This window comes from Chelonoidis abingdonii, chromosome 1, assembly GCF_003597395.2.
Source record: "Chelonoidis abingdonii isolate Lonesome George chromosome 1, CheloAbing_2.0, whole genome shotgun sequence".
Classification (NCBI taxonomy): Eukaryota; Metazoa; Chordata; order Testudines; family Testudinidae; genus Chelonoidis; species Chelonoidis abingdonii.
Genome location: NC_133769.1, coordinates 257,301,985 through 257,319,432, shown reverse-complemented (window position 1 = coordinate 257,319,432; position 17,448 = coordinate 257,301,985). Strand labels below are relative to the sequence as shown.

The window sequence follows — 17,448 nt, the reverse complement described above, 5'->3', positions numbered from 1 at the left end:
CAACTCCCTCCCTCCATTGTTGACTCTTAGTTAATTGGAATTTTTTATTAACCAGCACTGCCCCACGCCCCGCCACCATCCCCTCAACATGCCAGATAACAAAGCTTTTACTGTATATGGCACATTGGAGTAGCTCACTGTGAGTGCCACGCTGTCAAAAAACAAGGCAGATACCCCAAACTGGTGGTATATATTCTATAATTAGATTCCACAAGCCAACAACAAATGTCAACTCCTGGATCACTATACCAGTCTTACCATGGAGTCACAGACAGTCCCCTTAGACTCTCCAGCCTATCTTGCCACCCAGACAAACTGGATTTAGTGATAATGGTTGCAATAACCAAAAATCATACCATATCAGTTTTCTCCCAGTCCCGAAGGACCAGTTCCTTACCCCCAGATCAATTGATACTCCAGATTTTACACCAAAGACAATTCTATAGTAAACTGTAAGTTTATCAGCTGATAAAAAAGAATGAGCGTTATCGAGAGGTTAAAGTAGATAAGATATAACAACAGGCGAGTCCAAGTATGTAAGTACAAAATAATAGCAGAGATGTAGTAAAGAACAAAAACAAAAATATAACAAGCTATTTTAGGATTTTGATTAATAGTTTCAGCGATAATTTCTGAATGTGAATGTTTTCAGAAAAAAGTCACATGTGCATACATGGACAGAATAAAGCAGAATTCAGAATTTATGCAGGATCAAGTGTATATTGGGTACTGAGATACCACAATGAAAAATATAGAACAAATGCATAATGAAACATAACATATATGTTCAGTAGTAGTTATTAGACCCATGTATTAAAAATAGTTATATAAAGCATAGGAATGTCATTTATTGACAAAAATTTTAAGACTGTTTACTCATCAGCTCATCTATGAATGAGATTCTTACATACATACTGCCCTGCTACCATGTTCCGAGACAAACTTTGAGGAAAATGGAAGTTTAAAACATGAAAATCTTTTCTTTGCCAAGAGGGATCTAATACAGACCATAACTCTTACGTTAAATCTAAACATAAACCATCCCCAGCAAGGAGCTGTTTGAAATACTATAAACTCTAATCTGGCTTTCTCTCAATTGTGATGGTTCTTCTAGTCATGATTGGTGGCCTGCTCAAATTTGGCTTTTTGCTCCTTAGTTAAGGAGATTATTCTTGTGCTGTGTATACAGAAGACTAAATAAATCCAGCTGGTGGTCTTGTCTGGAAAATTGCTACTTGAAAAGAAATATTGTCCTTGTTCAGAAAGTCTCATTTCAGGGCATGCTGTAAATTGCAGCAAGAACTCAGCAGGCAGAATAATGTTGTTTTAGGCAATGTTGCTGCTTCATGTCATGTATGGTTAATGGTAGGTTAGCTGCCTTTATGAGAGAAGGGAAGATTAGAAAGGCTGTCTCAAATCAGGCAGTAAGAAATGATAATGTTGCCATTAAAATGGTTATAAAAGTTTTAAAAAGTGATTTTATCTTAGAGTAATTGCTTTCTGCTCAACCGTACTCAACTCTGATGGATGCACTTACATTGTTTTGCCTTGTCTTGCCCTTTATTGCAGTTACTACATGTTGGAAAACAGACCCAGGAACATCTATGGCATGGTTTGCTACTCATGCTTGTTAGCACCTCCTAACACCAAGGAATGTAAGTGTTCCTTAGTTTCTATGTATGTCATTTGGTTTTGACTTGGATTCAGCTGGAAGCTTCATATGCAGCTCAGTGTTGTGCTGATGCATATGCCAGTCAAAAATCAGAATTGTCCCTCAGGAAAGCTAGATCTGCTTCCAGCAAGATCACACTGCAAATTAAGCAAACAATTGAAAGAAATTAGAACTTTTGATTTTAGGTCCTATTATTCTGTCATGTGATGTTCCCCCCCTGCCATCTCCAAAAATATTCATATGTGATCAGTTACCCTTCTTTGGCGGCTCTGTTGGCGTTCAATGTCTTAAAGACTAGCTAGTTTCCAGGTTTCTCTGAGGCTGCTGTACTGGGAGAAAAGCAACACTGGAATTCTAATTACTTGAAAGTTCCAAATAGCCACTTCTCTGCTATGCTGGGTCCCTGCCCCTCCATTAAGATAGGAAGAAGCAGGGAGATGGGGTCTGCAAAAAAGACCAGGCTGAGAGAAAGAATGGCATACAGCTGACAAGGTTTTTCAGCGGGGAGTGCAAGGCTGGCAGCTGAAGAAAAGTGGATGAGGATGGGACTCTTTTGGAGTTCAAACTAGGAATGAGAAGAGGTCTTATTTAATAAGAGCAGAAAGGGTGAGTTCAGGAGGAAGGATGAAGTCCTGCTAGTAGTGGGAGGAAACTAGGGAAGGGATGGAAGCCAAGACTACTTGTCTCCGGTTCCTAAGTTTATACATTCCTGGCAAGAACAACTACTTTTTAGGTTAAAGGTTAGGGTTAAAACTGGAAAGAAAGATATCCCTAACAATCATCTCATCAGTTTGCTTTAAAGCAGCAGTTGTCTTCTAAGCATACAACCTCACGCTATGGTAACTGTGAGATAACCAAAATATGGAACATCTTCCTCTGGATCCAGGTAAAAGAGCATCTTGCCTTTTCATGCTCTTTTTCAGTCACAAGGTGGGAGGGCTGATGGTAGAATTTGAAGTTGTTTAAGAAGCTGCTGAACTTTCATTTGTTAATTGCAAAAAGAGACAGCCTGTACTCCAGTGGCACTTGCTAATCATCATGTTGAACTGGGCCAGTGGTTGATTCATCCCTGCCCATGGAAAGAAGAGAGAGAGAGGGAGAGAGAGTGTCACCAACAACACCCCACTGTAGTTAAAGCTTCTGGGAGCCTGATCTCCTCTTTCTGTGGGGGATGAAGAAGGAGGTGGTGGGATTAGAAATCCTCTGTGGTGGGAGTAAAGGGAGTGGAACTTCTCTCAACTAATCCAGGAAAGAGGAGATGTGGGGAGGAACAGAGGAGAGCCCCAGCCCAGCCAGCAGCCAAGGGGGTGGGTGGAGAGTTTTTTTTCCCTACAAGCAGATAAGAATGAGGCCTGCTCGTACATCCTTCTATTTTTTAAAAGTCCATCAAATTCACAAGCATAGCGATATTTGATCTGTATGATATAAGGCCTGGGATTGTCATACAGCTACCAAACTGTACAGATGGCTATGTAGCAATTAACTAACAGATGATCACTGATACACAGCAAACAAAACAAGTTGCAGGTTTACAATACTTTTTGGTCTTTGTTTCAAGAGGTGGGGTTACTGCAAAGAACTGTACACCTGTGACTACTAGGCCCGGCCATTTCCTCTTACCACCACTGATCACTGCAGCTGTACTCCCATCTTCTGCTTGTGTTTGTCCCATCTCTACATAAACCATGGAGAAGGGATCAGGTTGATCTAATAGACATGACATCCTGAATTGTGATGGGTGTGAGCACATGCTTAAGAATTTTGTAAATTGGAGCCTGAATCATGCCAAACACGTAAGATATGGAACGTCTGGCAAGGAACCATGAGAGGGGCTTATGGCTATTGCCTACTTCAAAAAAGCAACTTCTGTTTTTTATAGGGTATTTGGCAGGTACAATATAAGCGTGTCTAGTTCCGTGAGAAAAGTACATTACGCGACTTACTGACCACATTCATTCTGAATTTGCCGAAGGCACCAATAAATGGGTAGAATACACATTATCTTTGGGAGTAGTTTAGGCAAGCACATTAATCTACTAAGCAATCAAATGAACTGGAGGAGAAAATAGCAATCTAAATCAGAGTGCATATCATCACTTCAATCAATTCCAGTAAAACCAATAATTTGACTACATATTGAAAAGTATTTAACAGTTTCTGAAAAAAAAATTAAATCCAGGTTGCTTGCAGCGGATCCCTGTTGTCATTAACACCAGGATATTTGTTTTGTTAGGTACAGAACTCTAGATACTGTTGTGATATTGGTGCTTATAATAAATAATAATTTGCAATTAAAGTGTAAAATCCCTTTCCTGTGGGATCTCTTGAACAGCTCGGTCACTGGGGCAAGCAGCATAGCATCCGATAACAGCGAATGATCAGAAAGAAAACATCTTTATCATAAATTACAGTGAAATCAAATGGTCTCATCCAGTATGCAAAGATATTATACAAATTATTGATGCATAATTGTATAATTTTTCCAATCATACAATTTCCTGCTCTGATTGGTTGTGGGTCCAATACCGTACTATGAGTATGCACTTTCTTCATTCTGATTTACTACTATGATACTTCTGCTATGATTGGCTCCTGTATTCTGATGTTTCATGTTGTGTGCCGGCAACAGAAATGGTGCCTCCATTTCTCACTCCCTTCAGATAATAAACTGGAGAACTGGTCTGAGTTCAGCAGGGTGAAATTCAATAAAGACATGTGCAAAATACTTTACTTAGGAAAGAAAAAATTAAATGCACAACCACAAAATGGGGAATAACCAGGTAGGTGGTAGTACTGCTGAAAAGGAGCAGGGGATTATACGGGATCACAAATTGAATATGAGTCAACAATGTGATGCAGTTGGAAAAAAGGATAATATCAATCTGGGGTGTATTAACAGGAGAGCTGTATATGAGACATGGGATGTAACTGTCCCTCTCTACTCGGTACTGGGAAGGCCTCAACTGGAGTATTGTGTTCAATTGTGGGCACCGCACTTTAGGAAAGATATGGACAAACTGGAGAGAGTCCAGAGGGGAACAACAAAAATGATAAATTGTTTAGAAAACCTGAGCTCAGAGAAAAGATTTTAAAAAAAACAAACAACTGGGCATGTTTAGTCTTGAGAAAAGGAGAGAGAGGGAAGACCTAATAACAGTCTTCAAATATTTAAGGGCTGCTATAAAGAGAACTGTGATCAATTGTTCTCCGTGTCCACTGAAGGTAGGACAAGAAGTAATGGGCTTAATCTGCAGCAAGGGAGATTTATGTTAGATATTAGGAAAAACTTTCTAACTATGAGGGCAGTTAAGCTCTTGAATAGGCTGCCAAGGAAGGTTGTGGAATCACCATCACTGGAGGTTTTTAAGAATATGTTGGACAAACAACAGTCAGCGATGGTCTAGGTTTACTTGGTCCTGCCTCAGCACAGGGGGCTGGACCTAATGACTTCTCAAGGTCTCTTCCAGCCCTACATTTCTATGATTCTAGGACATCAAAAAAGGCTATGGTTTACATGAAGAAAGGAACAAGATAATGTAAAAACCCTACAGTAAATGGGTCAGTGAAATTGCCAGAATATTTTAAATCTTTACTTATTTCCCTTTGTCCTCTCAACTGTCTCCCATCTTTTCCTCTCAGAAAGGTTTGTGTTCTCAGAATAGCTGCCATATGTCAAACAGTAGGAAAATTCCAGCATTTCCCTCCTGATTCAGCTTTTAAACACACACACACTGTACATATATATATTTACATCGATGGACAAAAGACTTGCTGATCCTTAGAGAAAGAAGGGGCTGGGGAAAGTAGAAGAATGAAATGAGAAAAAAAAGGGGAGGGGGGAAGGAGAGTGGAAGAAAAAGCCAAAACAATTGACTTTTTAGAAATTTCACTTTCGGAAGTTTGACAGCTCATTTTATCTCTGTTTTTTCCCCACATAAAATAATAAATCAGTAATGTAATAAAGAGGTTACTTACCAGTGTTGTTCTTCCAGAGCATCACTTCTGCCTGTGAGTATTCACCCACGAAAGCTCATGCTCCAAAACGTCTGTTAGGGTACATCAACACTACGGGATTATTCCGATTTTACATAAACCGGTTTTATAAAACAGATTGTATAAAGTCAAGTGCACATGGCCACACTAAGCACATTAATTCGGCGGTGTGCATCCATGGTCCGAGGCTAGCGGCGATCGAGCGTTTGCACTTGTGGGTAGTATTCCGTAGCTATCCCTAGTTCCCGCAGTCTCCCCCCGCGCCTTAGAAATTCTGGGTATGAGAGGCCAGTGGTGATGGGGCAAAATCATTGTCGGGGTAGTTCTGGGTAAATGTCGTCAGTCATTCCTTCCTCTGGGAAAGCAATGGCAACATCATTCGCACCTTTTCCTGGATTGCCCTGGCAGACGCCATAGCACGGCAACCATGGAGCCCGTTCAGCTTTTTTTTTTTTTTACAGTCACCTTATATCTACTGGTTGCTGGCGGACGAGGCGATACTCCAGTGCTACACGCAGCATTCATTTGCTTTTGCATGATAGCAGAGACGGTTATCAGTCGTTCTGTACTGTCTGCTGCTGGCATAAATGGCACTGAGATGATGGTTATCTGTCCCTCTGTACTGTTGCGCTATCATGGGTGCCCCTGGCTGAGATCGGCCGGAGGCGCAAAAGCACAAACTGGAATGACTCCCCAAGTCAATCCTCCTTTATGGTTCTAAAAAGTTAGGTCAGTCCTGCTAGAATATGGGGGCAAGTGTACTAGAGACCAGTGTATTAGAGAGCACAGGTGCTCTGTGTCAGATCCGTAGAAATGATGAGCTACATGCCCATGGGGGGTGCCCCGTGCAACCCATCCATTTCTCCTCCTCCCCAACCTCCGCGGCTACCGTCGGCAGTGTCCCCCCCATTTGTGTCATGAAGTTATAAAGAATGCAGGAATAAGAAACAGTGGACTTGTTAGTGAGATAAAATGAGGGGGAGGCAGCCTCCATGGCTTGACAGTCCAGGGCAGAACTTAAGCAGTGCGGGGGGGAGAGAGCCCAGCATGCTGCTGCTTGATAGTCCAGGCAGTACAGAATCTTTTCTTACACAGGAAAGGGAGGGGCTGATGGAGGTCAGCCCAGTTGCTATGATGAGACGGTTACCAGCCATTCTGTACCATCTACTGGATAACTGGGAGTCACTTCTATTTTTTACCAGGCGCCCCGACGCCTCACCTGAGGCCAGCCAGGAGCACTCACAGGGCTGATGGTGACGACAGATTCAGTCATATTGCACTGTCTGCCACTGGGAGGGCGAGGGAGCCGGATTATGCTCTTCATGCTGCAAGCATCGCGTCTACCAGCAGGCATTCAGTAGAACATAGTGGTGACATTGACAGAAGTCAAGACTATTTCTTTCCTTTTCTTTCCGTGCGTGGGGGGGGGAAGTAATTGACGAGGCTATTCCCTGAACCACGCCGGACAATGTGTTTGACCCTACAGGCCTTGGGAGCTCAGCCAAGAATGCAAATACTTTTCAGAGACTGCTGTGGACTGTGGGATAGCTGGAGTCCTCAGTACCCCCTCCTTCCCTCCCTCCATGAGCATCCATTTGAGTCTCTGGCTTCCCGTTACGCTTGTCACGCAGCACTGTGTAGCCTGGAGATTTTTTTTCAAACGCTTTGTCATTTAGTCTTCTTAATGGAGCTTTGATAGAACAGATTTGTGTCCCCATACAGCGATCAGATCCAGTATCTCCCGTACAGTCCATGCTGTAGCTCTTTTTGGATTTGGGACTGCATCGCACCCGTGCTGATCAGAGCTCCACGCTGGGCAAACAGGAAATGAAAATCAAAATTTCGTGTGGCTTTTCCTGTTTACCTGGCCACTGCATTCGAGTTCAGATTGCTGTCCAGAGCGGTCACAGTGGTGCACTGTGGGATACCTCCCGGAGGCCAATACCATCGATTTTCAGCCACACTAACCCTAATCCGATATGGTAATACCGATTTTAGCGCTACTCCTCTCGTTGGGGAGGAGTACAGAAACTGGTTTAAAGAGCCCTTTATATCGATGTAAAGAGCCTCGTAGTGTGGACAGGTACAGTGTTAAATCGGTTTAATGCTGCTAAAATCGGTTTAAATGCCTAGTGTAGACCAGGCCTTAGTCCATAAGGTGCCACAGGACTCTTTACTACTTCTGCTTTGTCACTCTTGTGGGATTAGCGACTCCTGGTGTTGAACTGTGGAATCTTCTTGCCAGCAGTGAATATTAGAGCTGTTCATTTCTCCCTACCCCAAGCCTCATGGAGGGTTCTGAGGATAACAAGAGGGGAAATGTGCCCAACAGCCTGCAGTGCCTTTCCCAATGTCAGAATTCTTTCCTGAGACTCCAAAGAAGCAGGGAAGATGGGTGGGGAGTGTGACTATGTAAAGGTGACACTTTCGGAGAAGAGCTACTTAAAAGTAACCTCTCTTCCGTCTTCAAGTGGCCTCTGCTTATTCCTATTTGTGAGAGATTAGCAAGCAGTACAACCCACTAGGAAGGTGGGCTGAGACATGGTAGGTGAACAAGGACCGCTAAACTTCCAAAATGAGCATTAGCTCTGGATGGCAGTCAAGAAAGTCCTGGAAGCGACCTCATTTTTGCTCTCCTCGATGAGACCTCAATGAGGGATAAACGTTTGATTCAAGTACATACAGATCTTCAAGTAAGAACATTGCAAATCCTATGAAGACAGAAGCCTACAATGGATGCTGCCTTCAGATTAGTTGCATGTCTTTTGCTATATCCAGGTGAATGAACACCTGGCAAAACATAACCAAGGTGTAAAAGAGACTTGGTAAAATACAGAAAAATTATTGGCCTATATTAGATAAAAACAGAGATACTGTGGAAATGAGGATGAGAACACTGACTAAATCAAACTTCTTATATGGACTAGAGTTTGTAGAATATTGGCCAGTTGGCCAATATCTCGTTAAGTCCATGGTCTGTAGCTATGGCTATAAGCTATGCTGTCTTCCCAGCTATATGTAACAGATAATAAATAGCCGACCAGAGGTCACAAGAACTTTGTGAAACAAGACTCTGACCCCAAAGCAACTGAGATACACATATAAGAAAGAATATCCCAGAGGCAGCTAAATAAATACATTCACTTGCAGTACTCACACCATAATCAAGTGCATTGTGCCAAAAATGTGGATTTTTTTTATAGCAACCATGACAGCAGATCAGTAAAAATATCATTCCTTCTAATCTTTCCCCCATTCCCACTCAGATGCTGAAAGAAGTGGTATTAATCAACCTATCTAGGTTTTTAACCTAACACACACAGGCTAATGGTCTGACAATTTAATTTTTATAAGAGATACTAAAGTAATTTTTAATTACCAGAGTGAGACTAACCTCTGAAAACACCCCTTTTGTTGTTGTTGCATTCTTAGAACTTTAAAACAACCAAACAGATGAGAATTGTTATGTTGTACAAAATAATGTATTCAACGGCCAAGGGCTTTGTATGTCATGTTCCAATCAGAAGATCACTTTTACATCTCTGTTTTAAAGACCCTGAATTCTGAGCCTTTAGCTGAAATGCTTAAAACACTTACCACAGGAAAACTCCTTACAGTACCAGTAATACTATATACAAATCATTTTTATATTTTTTTTCTTTTGAACTCTCCATTCTTTGTAATATCTCCATTTTCTTTCCTTGCCAGTTCTGTCCTTTTATATTTGATCATTCCCTCCCTCATTCCCCCGCCCCTGCCTCCCACCACCATTTCTTCCTTGTGTCCAGTGATGCTTACAGATGAACAGCCTTGTTAGCTGGAACTGACCAACTTATTTTCTTCACTTCTTTGATCTTAGAGCACCCAATTCCTCTTACCCCACAGAATGGAGGAAATGCTAGGTTGTTGACTAGGTGGTATAGCCCAGGTCTCGTTCCCTTGAGGTTTGGCGACATGAAGACAAGAGTTGAGGTTAGGTCCAGGGCTGCCCAGAGGATTCAGGGGGCCTGGGGCAAAGAGGGGGAGCTGTGGTGCTTGGACTCACTCGGCAGCAGTCCAGGTCTTTGGCGGCATTTCGGTGGCAGGGGGCCCTTCAGTCGCTCCGCATCTTAGGTAGCACTGAAGGGTCCCATGCCGCCGAAATGCTGCCAAAGACCCGTAGTGACTGAAGGGCCTCCCGCCACTGAAATTCCACTGAAGACCCGGACCACCACCGGGCCAGGGCTCGCGGGGCCCATGTGGGGCCCAGAGCAAATTGCCTCACTTGCCCCCCCCCAACATTTGGGCAGCCCTGGTTAGGTCAAGGTTAATTAGTCTCAACCCATTTCTTATTCTAGACAAAACCTCAGAGGGAGGGATTTGAGGGCCAACAAAAAGAATGCCTGCTCAGTTGCCTGGAGCCTGAGGATATATGGGAAAACTTTGTTCCAGCTGTGTAGATCTTGTGTCATCCTTTGATAGGGCCAGCCTCTCCATGCTGCCCATGGAACACCAGCTCCTACTCTCATAGCTCATTCAGAAGCCATAATGCCACTGTTTTTTCACGTGCACGACAGTGGGAAATTCTAGGGGGTTGCCACAGCTTTGCCCCCTTTCAGTAGAAAGGCTTCCAAGGTCTCATAGCAAGACTAGGAGATTAATGTCATTTTGGGTCCATTCTCCTCCATCTCACACTTGTGGAACCATTATAGTAGAATTTCAGCTCTTTTTATCCCCTTCATTTTGCACAGCAAAAGAGATGTTAGACCCCACATACAGAGTTTAATTCACAGGGCAGATACCTATAAACTGTAAGTGCCACATAACAATTACAACAGTTATAAAATCCAAAATCAAAATACAACACATGCAAATGAAGTGCCAAACCAAGGCCACACAGCCTAGATTCACAGTGGTTCTCAAACTTTTGCACTAGTGACCCCTTTCACATACCAAGCCTCTGAGTGCGACACCTCCCCCCAGCCATTAAAAATAAAAATGGGTTTAACACCATTATAAATGCTGACGGAAAAGCAGGGTTTGGGGTGTAGGCTGACAGCTCATGACCCCTCATGTAAGAACCTCACAACCCCCTGAAGGGTCCTGACCACCAGTTTGAGAATCTCTGGCCTAGAATAATCACCACCTCTGCTCCCTCAAGAGAGCACTGTCACAGGGTGCACTCACAACTCACAGCGCCTCTTCCCAGCCGTCCTGGCCATTAGCTCTGCCAGATGTTGTGTCCTCCTCAGGTGGTGTCTCTTCTGTCATCGTCTCATCCTACAAACCCCTCTTGCTCCAGCAACTGCAGCCTCCCCTTCATGACCCTGCCTGCCACCTCAGCATGGCTCACACTTCCAGGGAGGTGTAACAAAATCTTACCAGAATAAATCATCCCAGGCAGTCCAGTGTCCTCAGCCTAGCCTGTGCCATGTCCCCAGTGATTGGTTAGGGAACCCAGGTCCACCCTCTACTCCAGGTTCCAGCTCAGGGTCCGTCCAGTCAGTAGCCAAGGTCAGTACTCCTATTCCTTGCTGCTTTCCCCCAAGCCTTCTCGTACCTTCCTGGATTCTCCCCTCTTTGGGTTTGCCAGCCTCCCAACTCCCTCCTCCCAAGGAGTAACTTTGGAATACCCTTTACAGTACCAACACACCTCCCTTCACCCAGGGAGTGACTGCAGACTACCTCCCTGCAGCCCTTTCTGCTGTCAGCTCCTGGGCTTTATACAGGCCCCTCTTTTTCCTGTCCAGCTAAGCCTCATTTAATCAACCCCTGCTCCCTGACTCCTCCTCCATGTGCAGCCTGAGTTAACTGGCCCAGCTTGCCACCTTCACTACTCCTGGGCTTGTGTAGGAGGGACACCCAATCACAGCCACCTAATCGAAAACACAAGAAAAAAGTTACATTGCTACTTGAAGGGGTAGCAGAGAACACAACAGCACAAAAAGTTTCCTTTTGTGTAGGGTGACCATTTGTCCTGATTTTATAGGGACTGTCCCAATATTTGGGACTTTATCTTATATAGGTGCCTATTACCCCCCACCCCAGGTCCCGATTTTTCGCACTTGCTGTCTGGTCACTCTACTTTTGTGTGTCTTAAAACCAGTGGCTACTTACAAGTTTGGCAAGAGCTAATGTAAAAGTATGGATGTATATTGCCAAATTATTACAGGTTTAAAAGGCTCAAATTTGGGAGCTAAATTATTTCACAATGAGCCTGATCTCATGACCACTGAAGACAACGGGAACTCTGACATGGATTTCAATAAGCACTAGGCTGGGCCCCCAGTATCTCTCTGACAGTATTTCTGCAAATGATACTATTATTGCACACCTCACAAATGCCACTTTTACTATTAGCAATCTTCTCCAATTTAAGGTGAAATTCTATTGCCCGGGAAATTCTTCCTCTTAGTTAGTGATTTTTAGTTAATCTCAGTGTGTGGTTAGGCAACTCTTCCAAATTTGACAGGCTAATATTAGGCACCAAAATAAATGGACTAATTTCAACAGATGCTGCAGCTCCCATTTAGGAACTGCATCTCTTACAGACCACGCATGTAGGTGCCTAAATATGAAGTCACTCTTTGAAAATTCTGGCCTGTGTTTATCAGATAGCTACTTCTATACATAGGACTAGATTTACACTTGTTGTCTTGGTTCAAGGTGCCTTGCTCAGGGCCAGTTACAGATTTCACACCTTCATGCCTTTCACCAGACTAGATTTCAGTCCAACCCATATTCTGGGGTACCATTCTTTTTTCCATTTTATTGTACTTCTGCTCCCCTCACAGCCCCTACACTAACAGTTCAGAAGGCAGTATGTTCTAATGAGTATACATTGCCATTCATTCCACTAACAGATAGTTTTACAAAGACAATTTTAAATACACACTATTTACAGAGTTGCTGTGACACTGTCAGCTACTGTAAATGCACAAATTTTTACACTGTGTGTTATGTATACTGTGAAGAAGCTGGGGCAACCTTGTTGGTGTTTGCCTAGAGCAGTATGCTTCAAGAACACCAAAGAAGTTACATACCAACTTAGTGTCCTGCCAGCTTTGCTGCTGCTGACACTTCTATCTCAGCAGTAGGGTCCCCTTGCACTGGCCAGCAGCAGGAGCTGCTGTTCTCTCACCACCACGCCAGATAGCTACACTGAGGAGTAAAAGGGTCATCTGATCTTTGCTGCTGGGTAGCACCATGCTCAGCCCATATATTGCATGGATCCTCTTGACTGGCCTATAGAGGCACAGATCTTGGTTGACATTGCAAGGGGAAATCTTTGCAAGGGAGGGGAGACAAGATGATGATGAAAAGGGAAGAGAAGGTGAGTGGAACTTAGGAAAGAAAAGTGAAGTAGCGGGAGAAAATATTAGGGTAACAGATAGGAGGGAAGCAGGTAGGAGTAGGGAGCCAGAGGATAACAAATAGGGAGACTGAAAACTGGAGGAAGAAATATATGGCATGAAAGGATAATGTGGAGATCTGAGGAAAAGCAATGAGGAGAGAGAAAGACAGAGAGAAAAGGAGAAAATTTGAAGTAGTCACTAGATACAGGAAAAGAAGGAATTAGATGGGGAGGGAATACAAGAGACAAAACACAGAAAGGGGGGGTGAAGGAAAAGGAAGTGAGACACAGAAAAGAGAAGGAAAACAAACAGATAAACCCACATAACTTCAAAACTGGTCACTGGCGTTGATGTTTTATTCATGTTCATACAAGTTTGTGTTTTAGGGGCGATATTCAGAATGTGCCTTATTATACATTTTAAATATTGGCCAACTTTTTTCTTTTCAATCTTCACATCCATGAGGAGATCTAAAACCAGACTGTGTTCAGTTCAAATACACGTAATAACTTTTAAAATCCATGCAGGATATTCCTCCTTGTACAGTTCATTTCAGCATCCACCCCTTCACTAAACAAAGAAAAATAATAATAAATGTGCTTTTCCATTTGTATGTCACATTATCAAAAGCCATAAATATTATCTGGGCAACATGTCCACAAACCTCCCCCCCGTGCCTGCCATCCAACGAGTGCAGTAGTGTTCTTTATTGTGAGTTGGACTTGCTAAGTACAAATAATTGTAATAGTCCTGCTGTGCACAGAAGAACTGTTCTTTAAAAGGAAAGAAAGCAAAAAAGTTACTTTAAAACACAGCACCTCATCTGTGTTATGGACAAATGACTGGCTACATAGGGATTTAAAAGTGAAAGCTGTTTTTGAGTTACAAAAGCACAATTCAAATGTGAAAACAAATGCAATTATTCTCAAAACAATCAAAATTATTTTTAATACATTTTTGAAAAATAAGACTGAAGGCAGAGTCTGAGTCCAGAGAAAACTTTGATGGCCAGATTATAACCTCCCTAAATAACAAGGTTTATAATGGAAAAGCTGACAAACCCTTAATGATATAGCACTGCTAGCGGGTGTCGTTATTACATTCCAAAGGTATTACATACCGGTGCCTAAGAATGTAAAGTGTTCTGCCATGCAACTGGATTTCAGCCTTTTTTTCATGGCCAGAATAGAGTGATTTCCACATGTGGTGCAGCATGCACTTAGAATGTCTCTGCCTGAACTATATCTAAATCTTTAGAGATAATGTAAGTGACATCATCTGCATTGGAACCAGAATTAGGAACATGGTCTGGGTACAAACTAGACTTTCATAGTCTTGACGTATTGTTGGATGGAAAAAGAGTGAAAACTAATATGGTTTTTTTTTCCCTTTTATCCACCGAAAGCTGACATAAGCTGGTAGCATAATTAACAAAAGACCTTCAAAACCTGGCAGTTTTCAGTTCACCTTTTAATGCAGTTGCATTATTTGGCATAGTCTTCAAAACCACATCCAAAGTAAAATCTTAGCTCATAATAAAATCTGCCAAATTATTAAATTTGCTATCAGGCTTAAAATGTATGTGATCACTAACACTTACATAAGTATATTTGAAAGACAACTCTGTTGTAGTATCTATTGTTGTAGTATCAAGGTGGAGTTCATTATGACATTTACTACAAAAAAAAAACAACCAGTCAGTCCCATATCTAGGTACATCATAAGAAAATTCTTGTTCAAGCATTCTGATCCTACATGAACTGAACTCTGAGCCTGAGACCGGACTCTGAGAGTGAACGGAGGACTCCTCAACATGCTGATGTAGGACAGGGTAGGATCTCTCTCTCAGTTTGAAGTAGGAAAGTAATGGTATGAAATTCAGAAATGGCTCTAATAGCATCGCTTGGTCCTTTAGTTGGGCAATCGTGTTCTACACCTGACTGCTCCTCCTGTTCGTGGAGAAATGATAAACTGTTAAGAATATAAGACTGCTCAAGCAAAACCGAAACAGTTGAATAAATACATGCTTGAACTCAACTAAACAAAGAGGGATGAGCTAGAGCTTGTTGGATTATCTAAAAGCAGATAAAGCAGCATATTATTTGCCTGGGTTAATTAAACTGCTGGGTAAGAATAGCTATTGTTGACTTGGTGCAGCCTGCAAGAATTGTATGGCATCACAATTTTTTTCGGCCCATTCCATAGGCTGAACATAGACTTAAGTCTACCACTATCAAACTGTGATGAAGAAATAAATAGATAAAGATCACAGAGGGTAAAATTCAGTTCTGTGCAAAGAACTAGCACAACAGTAGAGAAATTAAGGGATAGTTTATCCTTAATCTCCATTTCATATAGAAACTAACTTCATTTTAATATTTAGAATGGTCTAACAGCAAAAAGTGTTTTAATTGCTTAGACCTAATTTCTTTTTGGACCAGGTCTGTCACAGAGAAGTGACCAGAGGTCACAGTATAAATAGGTGTTCCTTCTGCAGCTTTAGAAATTAAGGGGAGCGGGGAACTAAAAAAAAAAGAAAAAAGTAGGCTAAATAACAAATAAAAACTTACTTTTTGGGAGCGATTTCATACTATGAATATAGTTTTCCAAGAAACATGGTAAAAGATCCCCATCTGAGATATTTAAATGTAGACTTGACAAAGCACTGCAACATAAAGGGACCAATCCTGCACTGGTAGACAGATAGATTAGATCACTTACTATGCAGTGTTGTTGTAGCTGTGTTGGTCCCAGGATATCAGACAGACATTGGACCAATGTCTGTTGATGAGAGAGACAACCTTGAAGAGCTCTGTGTAAGCTCGAAAGCTTGTCTCTCTCACTAATAGGCACTGGTTCAATAAAAGATATTACCTCCCCCACCTTGTCTCTCTAGGTGACCTAGTGGGTCTTTTCCATCTGTAATGTCTATGAGTCAAACCCTAAAGTCCTTTTTCAGGCAAAACTCATATTTAAACAAATGGGAAACTGAGTCAATGAAAGTTTTGCCTAAGTAAGGACTAAATAGGACTTAGTTCTATTATTTATGCATCGTAATTCACAAGCATCCCATGAACAGAACGGGGTTCTTAGTCATCAGTCTGGTTGCTAAGGCTTCTGCAGACAAAGGGCTATCTTCCAATATACATATTTTAAAGATTAAACAGATGTAATTATTTTACCTACATAGCATTGCAAGTGTCTTAGTTAACATACCAGTATATTTAAAATTCGATAGAAATAAGTGCTGTTTCAATATAAAAAATGAAAGTGTAATAAATAGTATTTTCTTCCATACCAACAAATGAGGTTTGGAAGGTGTTTTGCCATTATTATAGGAAAAAAAATCTTTTAAAGTCATTTTCACTGTATTCTTTGTGCCAAGTTAAAAGTATGTGTTTATCATTCCAAACATACAGTACCATTTTATATTGGGTAATATTTTTTCATTTTCTAAAAAACATTTTTTTTATTTAAAGAGCATGTATATTTCTTTACTTCATAGACCATGAGACATTTTTCATACCCTACCAGACAGCTTAATTTCCTGTTGACCTTAAGTGATGGGCCAAGACCCTGAAATTCCTTACCACATTTCCCAGAACAGCAGAATAGCATTAGTAATTTTTCAGTTGTGGAGCGAATTTGTCAGACTAGGTCTTTGATGATTATATTACCCCCATGCCTCCACAAACACAGACTAGCCATACAGAACCTTTAGATTTAGAGGAATTAACTCATTAATACTTGCCTTTTACTCCACAAGGTAAATGTGAAGAATCAGAGTATTCCTAGCTTCAGGCTTAGTTCCCACTGTTTCTGTCTCTGCCTAGAGTCAAAAGAAGCTCGCAGGATTGGTATTTTGCCCCAGTTTGTGACCTGATTTTTCATTCTGAAAACATAGCACATGTATTGCCTCAAAGCTGAATTAAAAAAAAATTACTATTTTTTTTTGTAATCAACCATAGAAACTTGGTAAGGAAAAGAACCTATTAAGTGTTCCATCTCTCTGTCATTGCTAATTGTTTTCTACAATAGATTTAAGGGTTGTGTCGTGTAACAATGGTGATTTACAGTTTTTTCCAGATGATGGATTCTAGCTGGCAGAATCATGATGCATGTTGTCCTGCCAGGCTGCAAAAATATGCATACTCCCTATGCAGTTTCACCAAGGGGAAGGCATTCTGCAGTACTGTTTGCCATCTGCCCTAGAGTCTCCACTGGGACAATGTAGCTTTAAATACTAATCAAGGCTTTATGGAAATCTCACTGATGGAGGCTGCCTGAGAGAGGCACTCATTTGATGAATCTCCTAGATGACCTTCCTACACTGGGGGTTGCACTAGCCAGCTCCAGACTCCATAGTGGAAAAGGGGTTGTGAGTGACTTGCATCACTCCTGGCAGACATTCTGCTCTCAGTTCACGCGAGGGGAATCTATTGACCAAAT

General features: G+C 41.8%; 1 protein-coding gene across 1 annotated transcript in view; it reads left to right on the top strand.

Annotated features, from left to right (window-relative positions):
* EDAR (ectodysplasin A receptor) overlaps window positions 1–17,448 on the top strand; it is a 45,417-nt gene that overhangs the window by 10,939 nt on the left and 17,030 nt on the right. Inside the window, exon 4 of the mRNA XM_032771930.2 lies at window positions 1,570–1,655. Coding sequence (XP_032627821.1) covers window positions 1,570–1,655 — 86 coding nt within the window. The remainder of the gene's footprint in view (window positions 1–1,569; window positions 1,656–17,448) is intronic.